The following is a 16,526-nucleotide window of genomic DNA, read 5'->3' as shown; positions in this document are numbered from 1 at the left end:
TGTTGCCAGACTGAAACAAACAGGGAGGAAGTCAGAAGATGTATTTGATGACATTCCTGTCTTCACAGAACTGACATTTAACAGAATTCATGCTTTCTTGAAAGTTTATCACGTTTTAGAAATCAGTGCAGAATAACATTCTTACACAGAAGCAAGAGCCACTGCATTCCGAGAATGTATTTCTGAACAAACTTCTCTTTTTCTGTTAAGGTCTTCAAACAGAAATATTGTAATTGGATTGTAAAACTCTGGATGGCTGTATTTTCTGTATTTCTTCACAGCTAGTTCTCATCTGGATTTTTGCAGTTCAGGCATGATAGACACTATATTGCCAAAAGTATTTGCTCGGATTATGTGGATGGGTGAGTGAATACTTTTGACAATATAGTGTATATTTCGAGGGTTGGGGTACAAGGTTTTAACTTTTCAATCAAGTTTTTGCTCTAGAAAATATACTTTTCTCCCCCTTTACCAATGCTGTAAAGCAAAACATTTTGGCATCACTGGTTCTACTCATTTTCCAGAGTCACCAAAATAAGTCTGGCATCTGTACATTCCAAAAGGGAGGGATCCCTTCCGAGTTTCTTTCTCATTTTCTGTAAATCTTTATTTGAAGGGTTTCCTCAGCACAGAGTTAAATTCAGTGTCCAGCTTCTCCTGCACCTGTTGAATATTGTAAATATTTTCCAACATAACGAAAACTAAAAATTAAATCATGTTCTTGCCAAATAGAAAGTGAGGGGGGAAACGACTGTGAAATCCCCAAAGGCCGATATCCTCACACAGTACCTCAAACAGTAAGAAGCAACCCATGTTTTGAGACACTGAAATAGGGGAGGGGTTCGTCCCCAGCACTTATACACTTATAGACAGAAAGAGGGAAGGCTGCAGAGGGAAGGGGAAAAAGGCAACGCCTGAGTATGTATCGAGACAGTCGAATTAAAATCAAAGCGGAGATGCAAGCCGGCCTAAGGCGGGAAGCTTTGGGGCGATGGAAAATGGAGATACAACCTGCATTATGTACACATGCTTCAGACATACCCGGGAGAGGGGGCGGAGGGAGGAAACCAAAATGGTGCGCTCGAGAGGCGAGCGCGAAAATGTGGCTTAGCAAGTGGCCTCATTACGCGGCGATGGAAACTGCACTCACGGCGCCGCGTTTCCTAACAGGCCGAGAGCTCTGAAGTGTTGTGCCGCAATCGCCTCTGGAGGTGAGGTCACATGGAAAGAGGAAGGAAATATTACCAGCTCCGCTTCGGTCCACCACCCAGCCCTTTCTTCCACAACTTGAAAGACTGCGCGGGGCGGGGGGGGGGCGAATTCAAGCCGACGTCCTTCCCCTCCCAGATGCAAATCGCGGTGTCAGTCACGTTCCGATGCATGTGTCCCTTTCCCCAACTCGAATCGCGCCAAAAGTTAAAGAACAAAACTCGACCCGGTCGGGAAAACTATCCGACATAATACTCCACTAAAAAAGTGGAGGGAAGGCCAGAGATTTTTTTTTTTAAATGCAACCACTGGAAAGTCTGCTATTCAAATGAACACGAAAGCACTTTTTTAAAAAAAGTAAGCGCCCTTTGCAGAAACGCACGTTAGCAATGTGGCAATAGAAGAATATCTGTAAACACTGCAAGGGGGGGGACGACACAAAAACTCCACAAGTCATTTTTCCAGCAGGAATTTGGACAAAATGGTTCGTGGAATTTTCTCGAAATCTTTCCTCCCAAACTTGACCGCAGTATTTTATTTTTACAACTACAACGCACACAAAACGTTTCCGGCGCCAGACTTTTTAAAGAATTAACTTATATTAATTAAAAAAAAATAGTTGCGGGCGAGGGGAAAGAGACTCGATTTTACTTTTAAGTCTAGTCGCTTCTTCATACCATGGTCGGCGCTTAGAAACGCACGCGAGTTCCTGATTTTTAATGTTCTGATCCTATCGAGATGCATGAAGCCCTCCTTCCTTGCTTTGACCACAACCTATTTCAGAATAAATGCGTTTAGAAAGTTAAGCGCGGAGCCGGCACCCATTCTTGCTTTGCTTACTCGGAAGCAAGTTCCCGGGGGGATTCATCTAGCCTTGGATCCCTTAAAAGATGGGCGTCCAGCACCCCCGGCCTTCGAGATGACTTGCAGTGTATCGGTCTAGCAATCACAAAAAAACCAAGTCCTCTCAGCAGCGGGGGGGAGAGGACCCGAGGAAAGTGAGAGGCCAAACTTTTGCCTGAGCTCTCGCGCCCGCTCACAAGCCCTGTAAAACTTCTCAAGGAAACAATTGATCCCGCCTTAAGTAGAGGGAGGAGGGGAGCCGCCGCATCGGGTGCAGCGAATAGCGTCACATGTTACATTCAAGTCCCGACAAAAGAGGCTTAACTAGCCCTTCCTTCGCCGCCTAATTAGAGGTAACTTGTACAAACACTACTCTCTTCAAAACTCCCCCCCCAAATTAAAAACAAGAGCTTCGAGGCCCTCCCCTTTCTTTCCACCCCTCCCTTTCCCCCGCCCCCCCAAGGGCTCTCGGTAGGTTTGACCCCACTGGGTGATCCCCCTCTTCCTTCGTCGCCGAGCTCCCTCCGCCTCTCATTTAAATGAAGTTAGGACTCCTCCCACGGCGTAAGAGCTGAAACTTTATAAATCGAGCTTTTTGGTAAGTTCTTCTGGAAGGAACGAGAAAGGGGAATTGTTGGAGCTGGAGGGGGCAAAAGGGAGTCCGTCCCAGGGAAACTGGAGGCTGTGCCTTTACAACACTGAATCATTTTGTTTTTCTTTAAAAGAGTTACTCCAATTTTTTTTTAATTCCTCTTTTTACTACGGTAGTTGAAGATGTCTACAGCCCTCGTGTCTCCAACAATCTTCGACTTGAGTGAAGTTTTATGCAAAGTAAGTTAACGTCCCGCATTCTCTTCTAAAACTTTTTAAATAAAGCTTTTGTTCCGATTTTGCTTCGGGAGAGTAAACATCTCGTTGTACATCTAATGCCCTCTTGCCTTTTCCCCCTCCAAATTCGGCATGTTTTTTTTTAAAGTTGGAGAGGACGTTAAAAAACAGGATAAGATGTATTTTTGGCCTTAATAACCGCTCTGAGAGCTGAGAAGGTACTTGGGAAAGTTATTTAGAGAGCCCCAAATCTTAGTTGAATTGTTGTAGCGCTAAGTCTTTCTGTGGGTGGGCGAGGAAGTGTTTTACATATGACTTTGAGTAGTTCTGCTTCTTGTTTTACCCCACACTCCCTTGAATTATTTAGAGAAATTATTTCGAGATTTTAAAAATTGAACGTGTCCTAGGATTTTTTAATAACTTCGCCCCTCCTTTTTTCCCCCAAACAAGTTTGGAATGGCTGCGCCATTCACCCGAAAAGTTCGGGAAAGTTTTCCCATTTAAAAAAAAAAAGTTGCATTGTTAAACTGGGTGCGTAGTAGTAGATTTTGGTGAAAGCGTCTCCCCTTCATCCTAAATTCGGTACTTGGGACTAAGGCGTGTTTCCTCTCGGCCGCCCCCCCTCCCCCTTTCCTCCCCATGTGATGGAATGCAACAAAGCCACATTTTGCAACCCCTTTGCAGCCCATTTGTGCTCGTGTTCTGGGATTCATGGGGGTCGCTTTGTGTCCTGCTTTGGAAAAGTTTTCTGGGATTTACTTACTCGGCTGCAAACCACGTTTGTTCGGGGGGGGAGTAAGATGGCTGTTGCCACGAAATTCCCGCAAGCTTGGTGCGCCGCTGCTTCACGCTTATGGTCTCGGCTTGCTGGAAAGGGAACTCGAGCCGTGCGTGATGGGCGACGGGAAGGTGGGGGGGAGGGAGGGAGGTTCTGGCTTTCAGGCTTTTGCAAAATATCGTTTACAGGCTAGTCACCCCGCCCCCTCCCGCCTCCCCGGTTTCTGCCTTGCTTACTTAGCTCGCTTTTTCTGCAGTTTGCTTTTCTTATCTCTCAGCCCACTCAATGTGGCTACGTTTTTCTCGTTCTCGCTAGCTTATCTTTGTTTAGCCGAAGTCGCTGGGTGTATGCATTTCTTAAGTTTGTGAAGAGTTGTTGATTGCTTTGGTGTGTAAGGCGGTGGGAAGAAAAGCCAGTGACTTCCTCAATTTTTGAGAGACGGATTCCACAACTTGGGCTTCTGCGTCCTTTGCTGTTGCTAACCGCTTGCAAAAGTGAGCAGCGTGGGAGTTGTTCTGCATTTAGTTTCCCTGTTTTTTTGTTAAACGTTTATAATATAGACGCAAAATCGGTTTGGAAATAAAAGTTGTTTTAGGATGAGATCACATGTACCCAAACTAAAAGTTGCTTGAACTTTTTAAAGATCCCTCTAGGGTCAGAAAACTTAACTGGAAAGGAATTTTTAGAGCTAAGCAGTCATGTATGAATCATATGAACTGTAATTTCTTAGCACAAAGTGAGATGGCACAATGATACTAATTGTGAAATGTTAACTAATGTCTATCCCAAAGCTCACATCTTCTTATACAAATCTTGCATAGGTTCTCCTCAGCAAGAATTACATTTAGGGTTCTTGGAAAAATAGACTTGAAAGTACTGGTGGAAAAGATCTGGTTCTTCCTCTCTAGAGGTTTGGGGAGGAATTGTGTTAAAGTGAAGTTCAGCTCTTGTGCATAAATTAAGGAAGTCTACAGCCAGTATTCAGGGAAAAGTACTATGGTATAATGGTCAGATTATGGCTAATGCTTCTTCCTATTGTATGGTGATACACCTTTGTGTAGGCCAAATCAAAATGTGTTTCATTGATACAGTAAATATGAACCTGTGGGAAAGCCATTGAAAATATGAGTTGTTTGCTGCTTCATGGCTTGTGATTAATGGCGTGTGCATCCTACAGTTTGACCTGTTTGGCACAGAAGAGAGCTTTAGTCATTTTACTGTTGACAAATCAGTTGTGCAGCTGTGGAAAAAGGGTAGTAGAATGGTCAGGTTTAAGGGTATAAACAAGTCAAGCTGAAAGCTGGATTGCTGACTGCTTTTTTACTTCCTCCTTCCAGAGTAACAAGATGCTGAATTACGGCCCCTCTGCTGCTGGAGGGTGTCTTTTGGACAGGAAGGCGGTAGGAACTCCGGCTGGCGGGGGTTTCCCCAGGAGGCATTCTGTCACCCTGCCCAATTCTAAGTTCCATCAGACCCATCTCCTAAACGGCCTTAAGGGAGAGCCAGGCCCAGCCTTGGGGCCCAGGGAGAACCGCTTTCGAGACCGCTCTTTCTCCGAAGGTGGAGAGCGCCTGCTTCAGCAAAAGCAGCCCGGTGGGCAAGCCAACTCAAGCCGCTACAAGACGGAGCTCTGCCGCCCATTTGAGGAGAATGGGACCTGCAAATACGGAGACAAATGCCAGTTTGCTCACGGCATCCATGAGCTGCGAAATTTGACCCGCCATCCCAAGTACAAGACGGAGCTCTGTCGCACTTTCCATACCATTGGCTTCTGCCCTTATGGGCCCCGCTGTCATTTCATCCACAATGCTGAGGAGCGGCGGGCTGTAGCTGGTGGCGGCCGAGAGCCTGTGATGGCTGAAAGACCCCGCCTCCAACACAGTTTCAGCTTTGCTGGCTTCCCAAGTGCTATTGCTGCCAATGGGCTGCTGGACAGCCCCACCTCAATAACCCCTCCACCGATCATAAGTGCTGATGACCTCCTGGTTTCTCCTACTCTGCCTGACTGTGCCAGCAATCCATTCACCTTCTCCAGCCAGGAGTTGACCAATCTCTTTGTTCCTAGTATGGGGATGCAGGTGCCTGGGGGGGGCTCGCCCACTGCTTTCCTTCTTAGACCCATGTCTGAGTCCCCAAATATGTTTGACTCTCCTCCGAGTCCACAGGGCTCCCTCTCTGACCAGGAAGGTTATCTGAGCAGCTCTAGCAGCAGCCACAGTGGCTCGGATTCGCCTATCCTGGACAACTCAAGACGTCTCCCCATCTTCAGCAGACTGTCCATCTCTGATGAATAATCTGGTATTGCCTTTTGGCCTCTTCCCACATGTATTACAATGTTAAGCTTGTAGCTCCCTTCCTCTCCTAAATCTCCCTTAGCATCTTTGGGTTTGATGTTAACTCCAAGCTTGTCCACCTGCCTAGAGTCCAGACACTGGCTGAAACCGCAAGTGCCAAATTACAAAAAAAAAAAGTGATAACGTTTACAAGTGTAGTGCCTTTTAATATGTTCACTGTGACTATATTACCTCTCCAGCTGCAGAGGGCACCAGCAGCATCTATAGAGCTCTGCATTTCCAGGTGTGCAGGAGGGATATCTAGAACTAACAACTCCTGTCACGAGCAGTAGTTCAGATGCGGAAACCTCTTCCCCTTTGTCTTCCCTTCCTTTGCCTGTGTTCAGTAGACACGTGGCAGGTGGACATCTGTTAACATCCAGCCCCCCTTCCATGTTTTATAAAGGCTTGTTGCCTGAATCAACTCAGGTCAGCCAGAAGAACAGCTGAGAATGGACAGTTCAACATGCGTGGGACTTGGTAAATGGAGAGTTAAGCCAGATGGACATTGAACGACTTGCTTTTGGTGCTACAGGTTCTCCGCATGTACATGTGACATCTTCACAAAAAGTGGGGAGGGGGAGGGGTATCTAACGGTGTTCATTCCACACATGCAAGTTCAGTGTAAACAAAGTTCCAGTAGTCATAGCTTTAATGGTTTTGCTCTAGAGTACAATAGACCTATCCATAGAGCACTCACGCCAAGCTTTTTATTTTATTTTTTCCCTGGGTTTTTAATTTTGTATAACTTCAGAAATTGGAGAGCAAATTTTGCTTGTCACTGCACAACAATATAAAGCTTATTTAACTTATCAAAACGTATTTATTGCTGAAACCTATGCTTTTTTGTTAATTTTGTTCATATTTATCTGGATGATGAATTCATAGAATATATTCTTTTATGTTTAAATTATGATCTTCCATATTAATCTTAAGATTGTGAAGTCTTTCTTTTTCCCCTCCCCCACAGTTTAATATATTATACTACAATGACATTTTTGTAACTTTACACTTTTTTGGTTATTTTATTTTTAAAAAATGAAAATTTAATTTAAAAAATGCAACAACTGTGTTCGGATTATTTATTTTAGATCGTTCCCCTTTTTGTGTCAGACTGCAAATTGAGTTCCATGTGCTTCTTTGACTTCCTTTGCCCAACAAGGCCTCTCCCAGGTGGAGTGAAATTCTGCCCATACTGAGGTCATTGGAGAATTTTGTCAAGTGACTTCAGTAGAATGCGGATTTCACTGCTGGCCTCTAGAATGTATAAGCATAAGCTGTGCTGTGAGACGATGAAAAGGAAGATTTTTTGCTTCCTTTTTTTATAAGTATTTAAAGGAAAAAAATTACCCTTTGGTTTCAAGTGCCTGTCTAAAGACATTCCAAATGTAGTTTGTCTTTGCATTTCTGTATTCCAAGAATGGAGTGTTTCCTCTTTTAAAGGTAAACATTACTGGCACAAAGAACACATTGAATGTAATTTTTCCCATTACTGTTCACTACATTGCTTTTTCTTTCCTTTTTCCTTTGTGTGAGTTTATTTAAGAGAATCTTTTGTAACGACTGTTTGCAGTTTAAATCAATAAATCCTAAGTGTTTTTTCAAGAATTGACAGTGAAACTGGTTTTACTTGCAAAAAAAGGTAAAAGGAAGCTCCTGAGAATGAGATACTTCTTTGCCAAATCCTCTTAACATCAGATTTGCACAATTTTTTAAAGAAAGCTGATGTCCCAAACATCTAAATGAAAATAAGCCCAAGCTACTGTTATTGTTGGTTTTTACTTCTGTTTGTAGAACTCTATTTTAATATAGCAAATTATTTAATACCTGGAATAATTCTTAACTCAGTAGATGGGATTCCTGCTTTCAAAGCAAATTATACCTGGTGAGAAAATACAGAAGGTATACTTTAAGGCCACTTAGTTCCTCTCCAGTGGAAAAACTTGAATGGCTTGCTTGCTAATCCAAACCTTATCTCATGCTTCCAGGAATTGTTGATAATATGTCACTATTTTAGTTTGCTTTCTTTCAGAACCAACTCCCCCATAACCTCTCTTATTTGGCCAAGCTGAATGACTGCATACACACACTGGATGAAAAATTATCCTAAATATTTTAAGGAAATCCCCTCCTCCTGATAAACCTTATTACATGGGCACTCGTATTTCTAAGTACTGTTGTTCCTGTATGTCTGGGATTTATTATTTCCAGTTGTTCAGGGCAATGGCACAGCTCTCATCCAAAAGAAGAAGAAAAAAGGCAAGCTTCAAAGAGAACATAAGGCAGATTGCTTGTGCACTCAATTATTTTAGAAGCGTAAAAGAGGCTGTTGCATTTTTTTTTTTAGCTGTATCCTGATTTTCATTCAGGAACTTGGCCCATCTAAGCACTCCTTCACATTTTTGCCCCAGTTACATACAAGGTAGTTTGGGAAAAGAGTGAGCTTCCGTAGCTGAAAGTGGTTTTGAACTTAGGGGTTTCCCAGTCCTCACCCAACACTTTATATATTAAACTGACAAAAAGTCCAGCCTTTTAGCCTGACGTGTGTGTGTGGGTGGGTGGGTGTGTGGGTGGGTGGGTGGGTGGGTGGTGGATAGGAATTCTGAGAGTTCTTTATACCTTGGCTGCAGGCCTTTGTTACTATGGCTCCATCAGAATTCCCTTCAATATGCAAGCAAGCAGGAAAAAAGAAGAAATCAGACACACAATGTTTGTTTCATAAAGTTATTGGTGCCTTTTTTTAAAAAAATGCATCTAAAAATGAATAGTTCTGGTCTGATAAAAGTATTTGCTATAATAAGCCCCTTTAAAAATCTAGGCTGCATAGTTCCTTCTGATCATTAAGCCTTTTTAACAATAGGACTGAATGCATTTGGTCATGCACTCCGCCCCCTGGTCATCTACATCACTTCCATGTGAACTAAGTTAAGGGCACTCTGATGTAAGGAATGAAATACAGGGTGGATCCAGATCTACCGTATTGGATTTGGCCCAGTTTGTGCATTTCCCCAATTGAACATACTCAGATGTGGGCTGATACCTGGTGGGAAAACATCTGCAATTTATTTGTTTCTATGTACAAATAAAGTATCTGAGGATCCAGTATTTTCAAAACATTGACCAACAAATCCATCTATTAGCAGCTGTGCAGTTCAACCTTTACAGTCTAGATTCCATAAGGAATGGAAAAATCTGGCGTGAGCTTTGCCACAAATCTTAAAAGACCAGCTCAGAAAGAACTCTGGTCCTGGGGAGTTAATGTGATGGTGCAGAGATGAACAGGAGGAATAATTTAGGACAGCTGAAGGAAGTGGAAAACAAACTTGCAAAAAACAGATAGGTAAGGATGATCTGTAGGTCATGAGTGTTATCTTTGAATTATGAGTTAGGTAAAGAAGCAATGTGTGAGCTGGGACTTCCACAATGGTGGCAATATATAGCCTGACAAGAAGCGGCCATTTCTCGTCTGGTATTTCCCAAGCATGTTGACATTTCAATTTCTAGAATTTCCAATTATCACACAAGGTGAAGGCCAATGTATTTGGTGACCTACTCTAGAAAGGGATTATTTAAAGTTGAGAAGGGGTACATAAGCAGCTAATTGAATCTCCTTTGGCTTCAGAAAGAATGCTTAAGTGGGTGGCAAAAAGCCTTTTATGAAAAAATTCTATAAGGGATCTTTCAGGAGGAGGGATATGTCTTATAAGTAAATAGGTTTACAATAATACCATTTATGTGGTAAGGAGGTAAAATCAATTCTGAGTGAGCTTTTTGTCATGGCAAGATGGCAAGTAACCAATAAGACCATACCTTTCAGAAATAATACATGGCAGATGAGAACATGTGGCATAAAAGCTACAATACAAATTCTAACAGGCCCTAGTATGGTTTTCCAGAAAGAAATAAGTACCGTATTTTTCAGAATATGAGACGCACCAAGACTTTGAAGGGGCAAATTTTTTAAAAAAAGTTTTTGCACTCTGCAGACCTCCCAAAAACGGCCTGGAAAATGGGCCCATTTTTTGTCAAAAAAAGGGCATGCTTAGCCTTTAGGAGGCTTGTAGAGTGCTCGTGGGGGCTGGGGGGGGCAAAAATGAGCAGAAAATGGCCCATTTTTCGCTCATTTCTGCCCTCCCCAGCCCCCCAGGAGCACTCTGGAAGCCTCCTAAAGGCTATGCACGTCCATTTTTGCAAAGGGGGCGGGGTTTCAGGAGGCAAAAAATGTTGTATTCAGTATATAAGACGCACCCAGATTTTCACCCTCTTTTTTGAGGGGAAAAAGGTGCATCTTATACTCTGAAAAACATGGTAATACAGAGCACAAATATGTTTCGCTTGTGACGGAAGAATAGCTTGGGAAATCTATTACTGCAGGTAGCCTTGACTTCCAACAGTTCATTTAGTGACCACTCAAAGTTACAGCATCACTGAAAAAAGTGACATGATCATTTTTCATACTTGCAACCATTGCAGCATCCTCTTGGTCACCGGATCAAAATCTGGATGCTTGACAACTGGCATTCATTTGTGATGATTGCAGTGTCGTGGGATCATGCGATCACTTTTTGCGACCTGACAAGCAAAGTTAATGAGTAAATCAGACCCATTTAACAACCATGTTACTAACTTAACAGTTGCAATGATTCACTTAACAACTGTGGCAAGAGATTTCGTAAAATGGGGCAAAACTGACTTAACAAATGTTTTGTTTAGCAACATACATTTTGGTCTCGATTGCGGTCGTAAGTTGAGGATGACCTATATACAGTAGTTTCCCCACTCAGTTCAGGAGATAAAAGTTGGGCGTAGACGAAAGGTACAAAGTATACACTTATTTATTCATTTTCTACACTACCTATTTCCCAATGATAGAGCTTCAATCTGGTTGTGTTTCAATCCCTTACTAGAAGCTTCAGGCCTCAGGGTGAAAAAGGAAGCCAATGCCTTTATTTAAAACTACTCCTTGCAAGTCATTTCTAAAGGAAATGATGAGATAACAAAAGCATGGGGACTGTTTGCAACACATTAACCTACCACAAAAGTGTTAAACTCACGTCGCCACGCCACATGAAGTATCATGACTTTTTTTCCTTTCGCTAAAATGCGGGTGGGCGTGGCCAGCACGTGACGCATCCGGCCCATGTTTGGTAGATTCGTGATCTACCAGATCAGTTTCTTTTGCTCCTGCATCTGACTCTTTTTAAAAAAAAAAAATCTACAACATCGTTGTGTTTGAATGATAAGCATGCTTTACAAAGAACATGTTTTCTTAATGAAGGTTGTCTTTTAGTAATTGCCGCATCATTGTATATGAGACGGTCAGCAAATAAAATTTCATAAATAATAATACCGCACCAAATTGAGAAGGAAACAAGTTCTTGTTTAGCTTCTCTGGAGAAAAGCTTTTTTAAAACTGCCATCCTGTAAGGATAATTTGACAGCAGTATATTCACATTCAAGGAGAAGCTGTTAAGCTAGAACAGAAAAAGACTCAGCTACATTTGCCTATTATACTGTAGAGCCATGATGGCGAACTATGGCATGCGTGCCACAGGTGCTCTCTCTGCGGGCATGTGAGCCATCGTCCCAGCTCAGCTCCACTGCGCATGAGCACATGCCTCCCACTGGCCAGCTGGTTTTCGGGTCCCTGTTGTGCATGCGTGGGAATCAGGATGCATGCGGGAGAGGCGTATATATGCATGGGGGGCAGGGTGTATGTGGGGGGGTGTCACATGCGCATGCACAAGGGTCACATACATGGGGGGCGGCACATGGAGGGAGTAATGCATGCATCCACAGGGGGTGCACATGCATTGCATTATGGGTGTGCACTTTCAGCATTCTGTGCCGGAAAGGTTAGCCATCACTACTGTAGATCTTTAGTCCAAAGGTGAACGGGAAGAACACAAACTGTCACCATTTGTCTGAAATGTATAGGGTCTCCTGCCTGTGCAGGAGGTTGGACTACAAGACCTCCAAGGTCCCAATTCTGTTATTCTATTCTATCATTGGAAATCAGTGGCATGACTTTGGCCAGCCTTAGTATTTTATAATTTGCTGCTGGCTGTTTTTAAAACAATGGATATTGCCATGATATGCAAGTTGAACCTGATTCATCTTTCCTGTTGTTAGGCTTTGTTTTGGGTTTTGTGGAAAGGTGGGGGAGAGTATTGACCTATTTTTCTATTATTTTTTCTATATCTTTTGGCCAAAAACAATTGCTAAATCTAATTTTGTCCTGTTGCCCAAGCTTTTTGTATGCTTCTTTTTTCAAAATGGTAGGAGGTCTTGTTTTCAATTGGTAATGGCACCACTGAGAAGTTCTAAAAGGCTCGGAAACCATGTTAAGGAGTTACCCAACCCTCTCCTAAATGGATAGGGTTCTTGATTTATATTCTTTCCATGAAACTAAAGAGGCTAGGAAGGAAACCACTGCAGTGTTTAAATACCACCAAGGTGATTATGGAACATAATTCTGCAACAACAGAGGAAACAGGACTATGGGCCAGTTGCTTTCAGGCAAAATGTGGTTTATTACATTTCCTCATAGTTATAACAGAATTCCTATTTGCTCTCACAGTTTTATAAGCTAGCCTGGGCTGCACTGAATTGATTGCATTGCAAATGTTTTGAATACCACTGTTCCATCTGCATATTTCCCCCCAGTTTTTTGACACTTAAATTTTTAGGACCTGTCAGAGACTTGGAAAAAGTTTCTTTTAGGATTAAGGCTTTATAAGAATGGCAAGGCACAGAAGAGCTTTTGCTCCTTTAATGGCTGCCAGAAATTAATCTTTAAAAAAAATAGTTTCATTTTGTTTCCACTACCCTTGCCCTCTTGCTCAACACGCAGAAGTGAAACCTCCGCTTAACTGCCTCCAGATTTTTCAACTGTCTTCAACATCTGGCTACTATCTTCAGAAAAGTCTTGAGGACCAGAGGGTACCATCTGGCATTTCCTTACTTTGCTTAAATGCTGGAGAAATAATTGGAACGGCTCAAGTCAATTAAAGCAAACAAGGAAACCTATCAAAATCTCTAGGTATCAAGAGGATTGATTGTAGATGCTTTATGATAAACATTCTCTGGTTTGTTTTTTCCTATGCTAGGTTTAATTGCATGCACAGTACATTGGCAGCCTCATTCCACATTCTTCAGCAATGATGCAAGTGCAAGAGTAGTCACGATTACTTCGTACTGGGAACTTAAAGTTAGTCAAAGCTCAAGGGTGGGTTTTTTTGCTGCTAGGCTGCCTGCATTTTCCCCAACCATGCTTTGCCCTTTAGCTACACTACCACCCGACGAACAAGATACAAATCAAAGCTCTGCTAGCATTTTCTTTTTCACAACCAACCATTTGTTCTACTTCGAGGAGGCCATTGAACGGGTCTGTGCATACCGTTTCTAATTCATGTTGCTCCACCTCTCTGTGTTTCCTAGCCTTGTGCAAACCCTGAGTACTGATGAAGTCTTTGGAGAAAGGCAGGTGGAAGCAAGCCCCACTCAACATTGATTAAGGTGACAAAAGGTACGCAATGACTCAGCAGCAGGCCTAGGAATAGCAGTTCTGTCCATTGCTCTGCTCCATCCCTCCTCCGTGACATCCGGTGTAATCTCATCAACAGGAAATATGTCTTCTGAACGTTCTGGATGATTAGAATGAATAAATACTGAGCAATGCTATAAAACCGAAGCCCTTGAAACAGCGAGCATATACACATGCAGTTTTTGGAGGGGGAAAGGAAATAAAAGAAATACCAGCTATCAAAGCTTTGTTTGCTTTAAAGATCCCATGTAAGCAGATGGAAGTTAGTCATTTTCAGCCATGGGGGTGGGGGGAGAGGACTAGAAGCTTAGTTTATTTGTATTAAGCAACAGTGCTCTTATTCTACTAAAGTTTGCCTCTGAAAAACAGTTGAACTCTGCACATAGAGTTCGCAGTGCCAACCATCTGAAAGGCATTGCATTTACTTTCTATTAATGCAGTAAACTACAGCTATGTTTAGTAGACCAGGGAACCATAAAGTAAGTGCGTGAGCAATGAGGTGGAATTATGCATTCACTGTAGGTTGCCCTAGAATAAATAACTCTGTCTCAAGCCCTCATCTCTCTGTGATACAGGTTAATATACTACAAACAAGCATTATAGGGTGGATCCAAGGATTGCTGAAATAATGTGTGTGTAGCAATATATTCCAACACTAAAGTTTGTTATGGGAGTCTTGTGAGTCCCATCATGCAATAACATTTCCAGGACAATTAATAAGAAAGAAGCAATCATTGTAAGACAATGTAAAATAAAATGTAAGAAACCTTAAATTTTTTTTATCTGAAAAGTTGGGCAGATAAAGTAGTATTGCCTTAGTGCCAAAAGTAGTAAGTCATCAATCAACCTTTCTGGGAAGAGAATTCAACAGCTGTGATGCCCCACCACAGCGAAGACTCTGACAGCTCCTGCTGAAGATCTTAATGTATGGATAGGTCGGAGGGACATCTTATTTTAAGTATTAAATATTTAATTACTTTATATTGTCATCAAGAGCCATGGTGGTGCAGTGGTTAGAATGCATCATTGCTGGCTAACTCTACCGACTGCCAGCAGTTTGATGCTGAACGGCTCAAGGTTGACTTCCATCCTGAGGTCAGAAAAATGAAGACCCAAATTGTTGGGTGCAATAATGCCGACTCGGTAAACCACTCAGAGAATGCTGTAAAGCACTATGGAGCGGTATATAAGTCTTAAGCGCTATTGCTACTGATTGCATTTATTTTGCTGATTGAAAAATGAATGCTTCCGTGCCCATTGGTGTTACTGTACCGGTGAAACCTCCTTGACACCTACCAACTTTCCTGCCTAACCAATATTTTTAAAACATTATTGTCAAAGAGCTAGTATACTTCCAAGTGCCAATCTCCATCATCGTTCTTTGTTTTGTAGGCATTCTTGAAAAATGCACAGAGTATCTGCTATAGTTGTTGTTTGGCATTGCCATCCAAATAGCTTCTCCTTTAGAAGATTCCTGTTGTTGTTCTTGGTCATTTTAGGCAAGAACAATCCAAGTTTGGCTTATATTGAATCTGGGAAACATGGAAGTCCCAAGTCAAACTATTACCCTATCCAGTACCTTACAATTTCTGAACTTCCTTTTTCAAGGGCTTACAGCTAAGGAATTGTCAAACAAAGTACTTCCCAAGTCCTTGGGAAAACTCTACTCCTATCACTTTCCAGCAATACAAAGCAACCCCAGCCAGTATTAGATGCACAAATATAGCCACTTGTATTTGTTTCCTTAATGTTGTATCCAGGGGTGGGATCCTACCAGTTTAACAACCAGTTTGCTGAGTGCTAGTGCGCATGTGCGCAGTTCACAGGAAAACAGCTGAGGCGTGGAAATCAACTCTGCTGCACCAATCAGCTGGGCTAAAAAAACAAGGAAATATAGGTTAGCATAACCCGGGGCGGGGGAGGCAGCCCACCAGAAGGTCAGAGAGAAATGGTTCGCTCTCAGCTGACCTTCACAGCTACTGGTTTGCCTGAACTGGGCTGAACCGGTAGAATCCCACCTCTGGTTGTATCATTGCACTAAGTATTGACTGACAATTTCTAGCAACTGCATGTTTTACATGTATGAAACAGCTGCCACCGACCAAGAACTTCCATACCACCTGAGACCAAATGCATGCACAAAACACCATTTTCAGCTGAAGGAATTTCCATGTATAAGGAACCCTATTTAAATGTTGTCGATATGGACCGAAACCCAGTTGCCTGCTGACTTCACTCAAAAGATCTCAATAACACAAGAAGCAACTTTCTACATTTAGCACGAGGCTGGGGATCTCATAGAGTACTCAAGTCTGTCATGGCTTAATTAATACCATGGGTTTTCTCTCCTCTTCCTACTACAGGTGTGAATAGAACAACACGATTGGAGATTGTAATCTCTCCAGTCTGCTGTTGCTTACCTCATCCTTTCTTTATATATATTTGGGTTCTGCAGAGGTATACCACAGGCTTATTGCTATGCCTTGCACTTTGTAGCCTTTGCAACGACCCTTGCTTATCATTTGCCTTCTCTGTACTGTGTCACACATCTGCCAACTGCTTCATGGTGCATGAAAGCATAATTTGTTTAGCAAGCTACTTATTGACCGATGGTATATTCTCACTGCAAGCAACTTGCGATAAGCCTGAAAGCAGACACCAATTTCTCTCATTTCAAATTCATATTGATTGTGCCTATGCTGAATATGGACGGTAAACAAACAACAGCAGGAGCTTCCTTGAGATATTGTAACCTGAAGAAGATAGATGAGAAAAAGAATAAGAACTGCAAGAGAGGAGACAAATATAGCTACACTGGGGGAGGATGCCCTACATAAGTTGCTTCAGCATCAAGGTGAGGCATGCCACTACATGGTGCAAACCTTGGCTTGTTGTAGCATGCTCTGTTCCCACAGATTAACCTCACCTTCCTTTCTATACAGCACAGAATCACAAGGCCTCCACCCATCCCCAAGTGCCACACAGAACT

At 42.5% G+C, this 16,526-nt stretch overlaps 1 protein-coding gene and 1 long non-coding RNA gene across 3 annotated transcripts in view; one reads left to right on the top strand and one right to left on the bottom strand.

Annotated features, from left to right (window-relative positions):
* The window catches only part of LOC148049651 (uncharacterized), a 61,519-nt gene extending 57,742 nt beyond the window's left edge, over positions 1-3,777 (bottom strand). Inside the window, exon 1 of the long non-coding RNA XR_015697474.1 lies at positions 3,644-3,777. This is a non-coding gene — a long non-coding RNA (uncharacterized LOC148049651). The remainder of the gene's footprint in view (positions 1-3,643) is intronic.
* Positions 2,639-7,599, top strand: ZFP36L1 (ZFP36 like 1 zinc finger CCCH-type). 2 transcript variants are annotated; one of them, XM_014054410.2, is made up of 2 exons: positions 2,639-2,883; positions 4,996-7,599. In XM_014054410.2, the coding sequence occupies exons 1-2, from the start codon at positions 2,827-2,829 to the stop codon at positions 5,950-5,952; spliced, it is 1,014 nt and encodes a 337-aa protein (XP_013909885.1). In that variant the 5' UTR covers positions 2,639-2,826; the 3' UTR covers positions 5,953-7,599. The 2 variants fall into 2 exon arrangements, with proteins under 2 accessions (XP_013909885.1, XP_013909886.1); XM_014054411.2 differs by lacking the exon at positions 2,639-2,883 and adding an exon at positions 3,816-4,152.
* The last annotated feature ends 8,927 nt before the right edge of the window (positions 7,600-16,526 follow it).

Source organism: Thamnophis sirtalis, unplaced genomic scaffold, assembly GCF_051295495.1.
Source record: "Thamnophis sirtalis isolate CommonGarterSnake01/CBP01778 unplaced genomic scaffold, rThaSir2_p1.2 scaffold_1, whole genome shotgun sequence".
Lineage (NCBI taxonomy): Eukaryota > Metazoa > Chordata > Lepidosauria > Squamata > Natricidae > Thamnophis > Thamnophis sirtalis.
The sequence above is the reverse complement of the archived record's forward strand: the minus strand, read 5'-3'. Positions and strand labels throughout refer to the sequence as shown.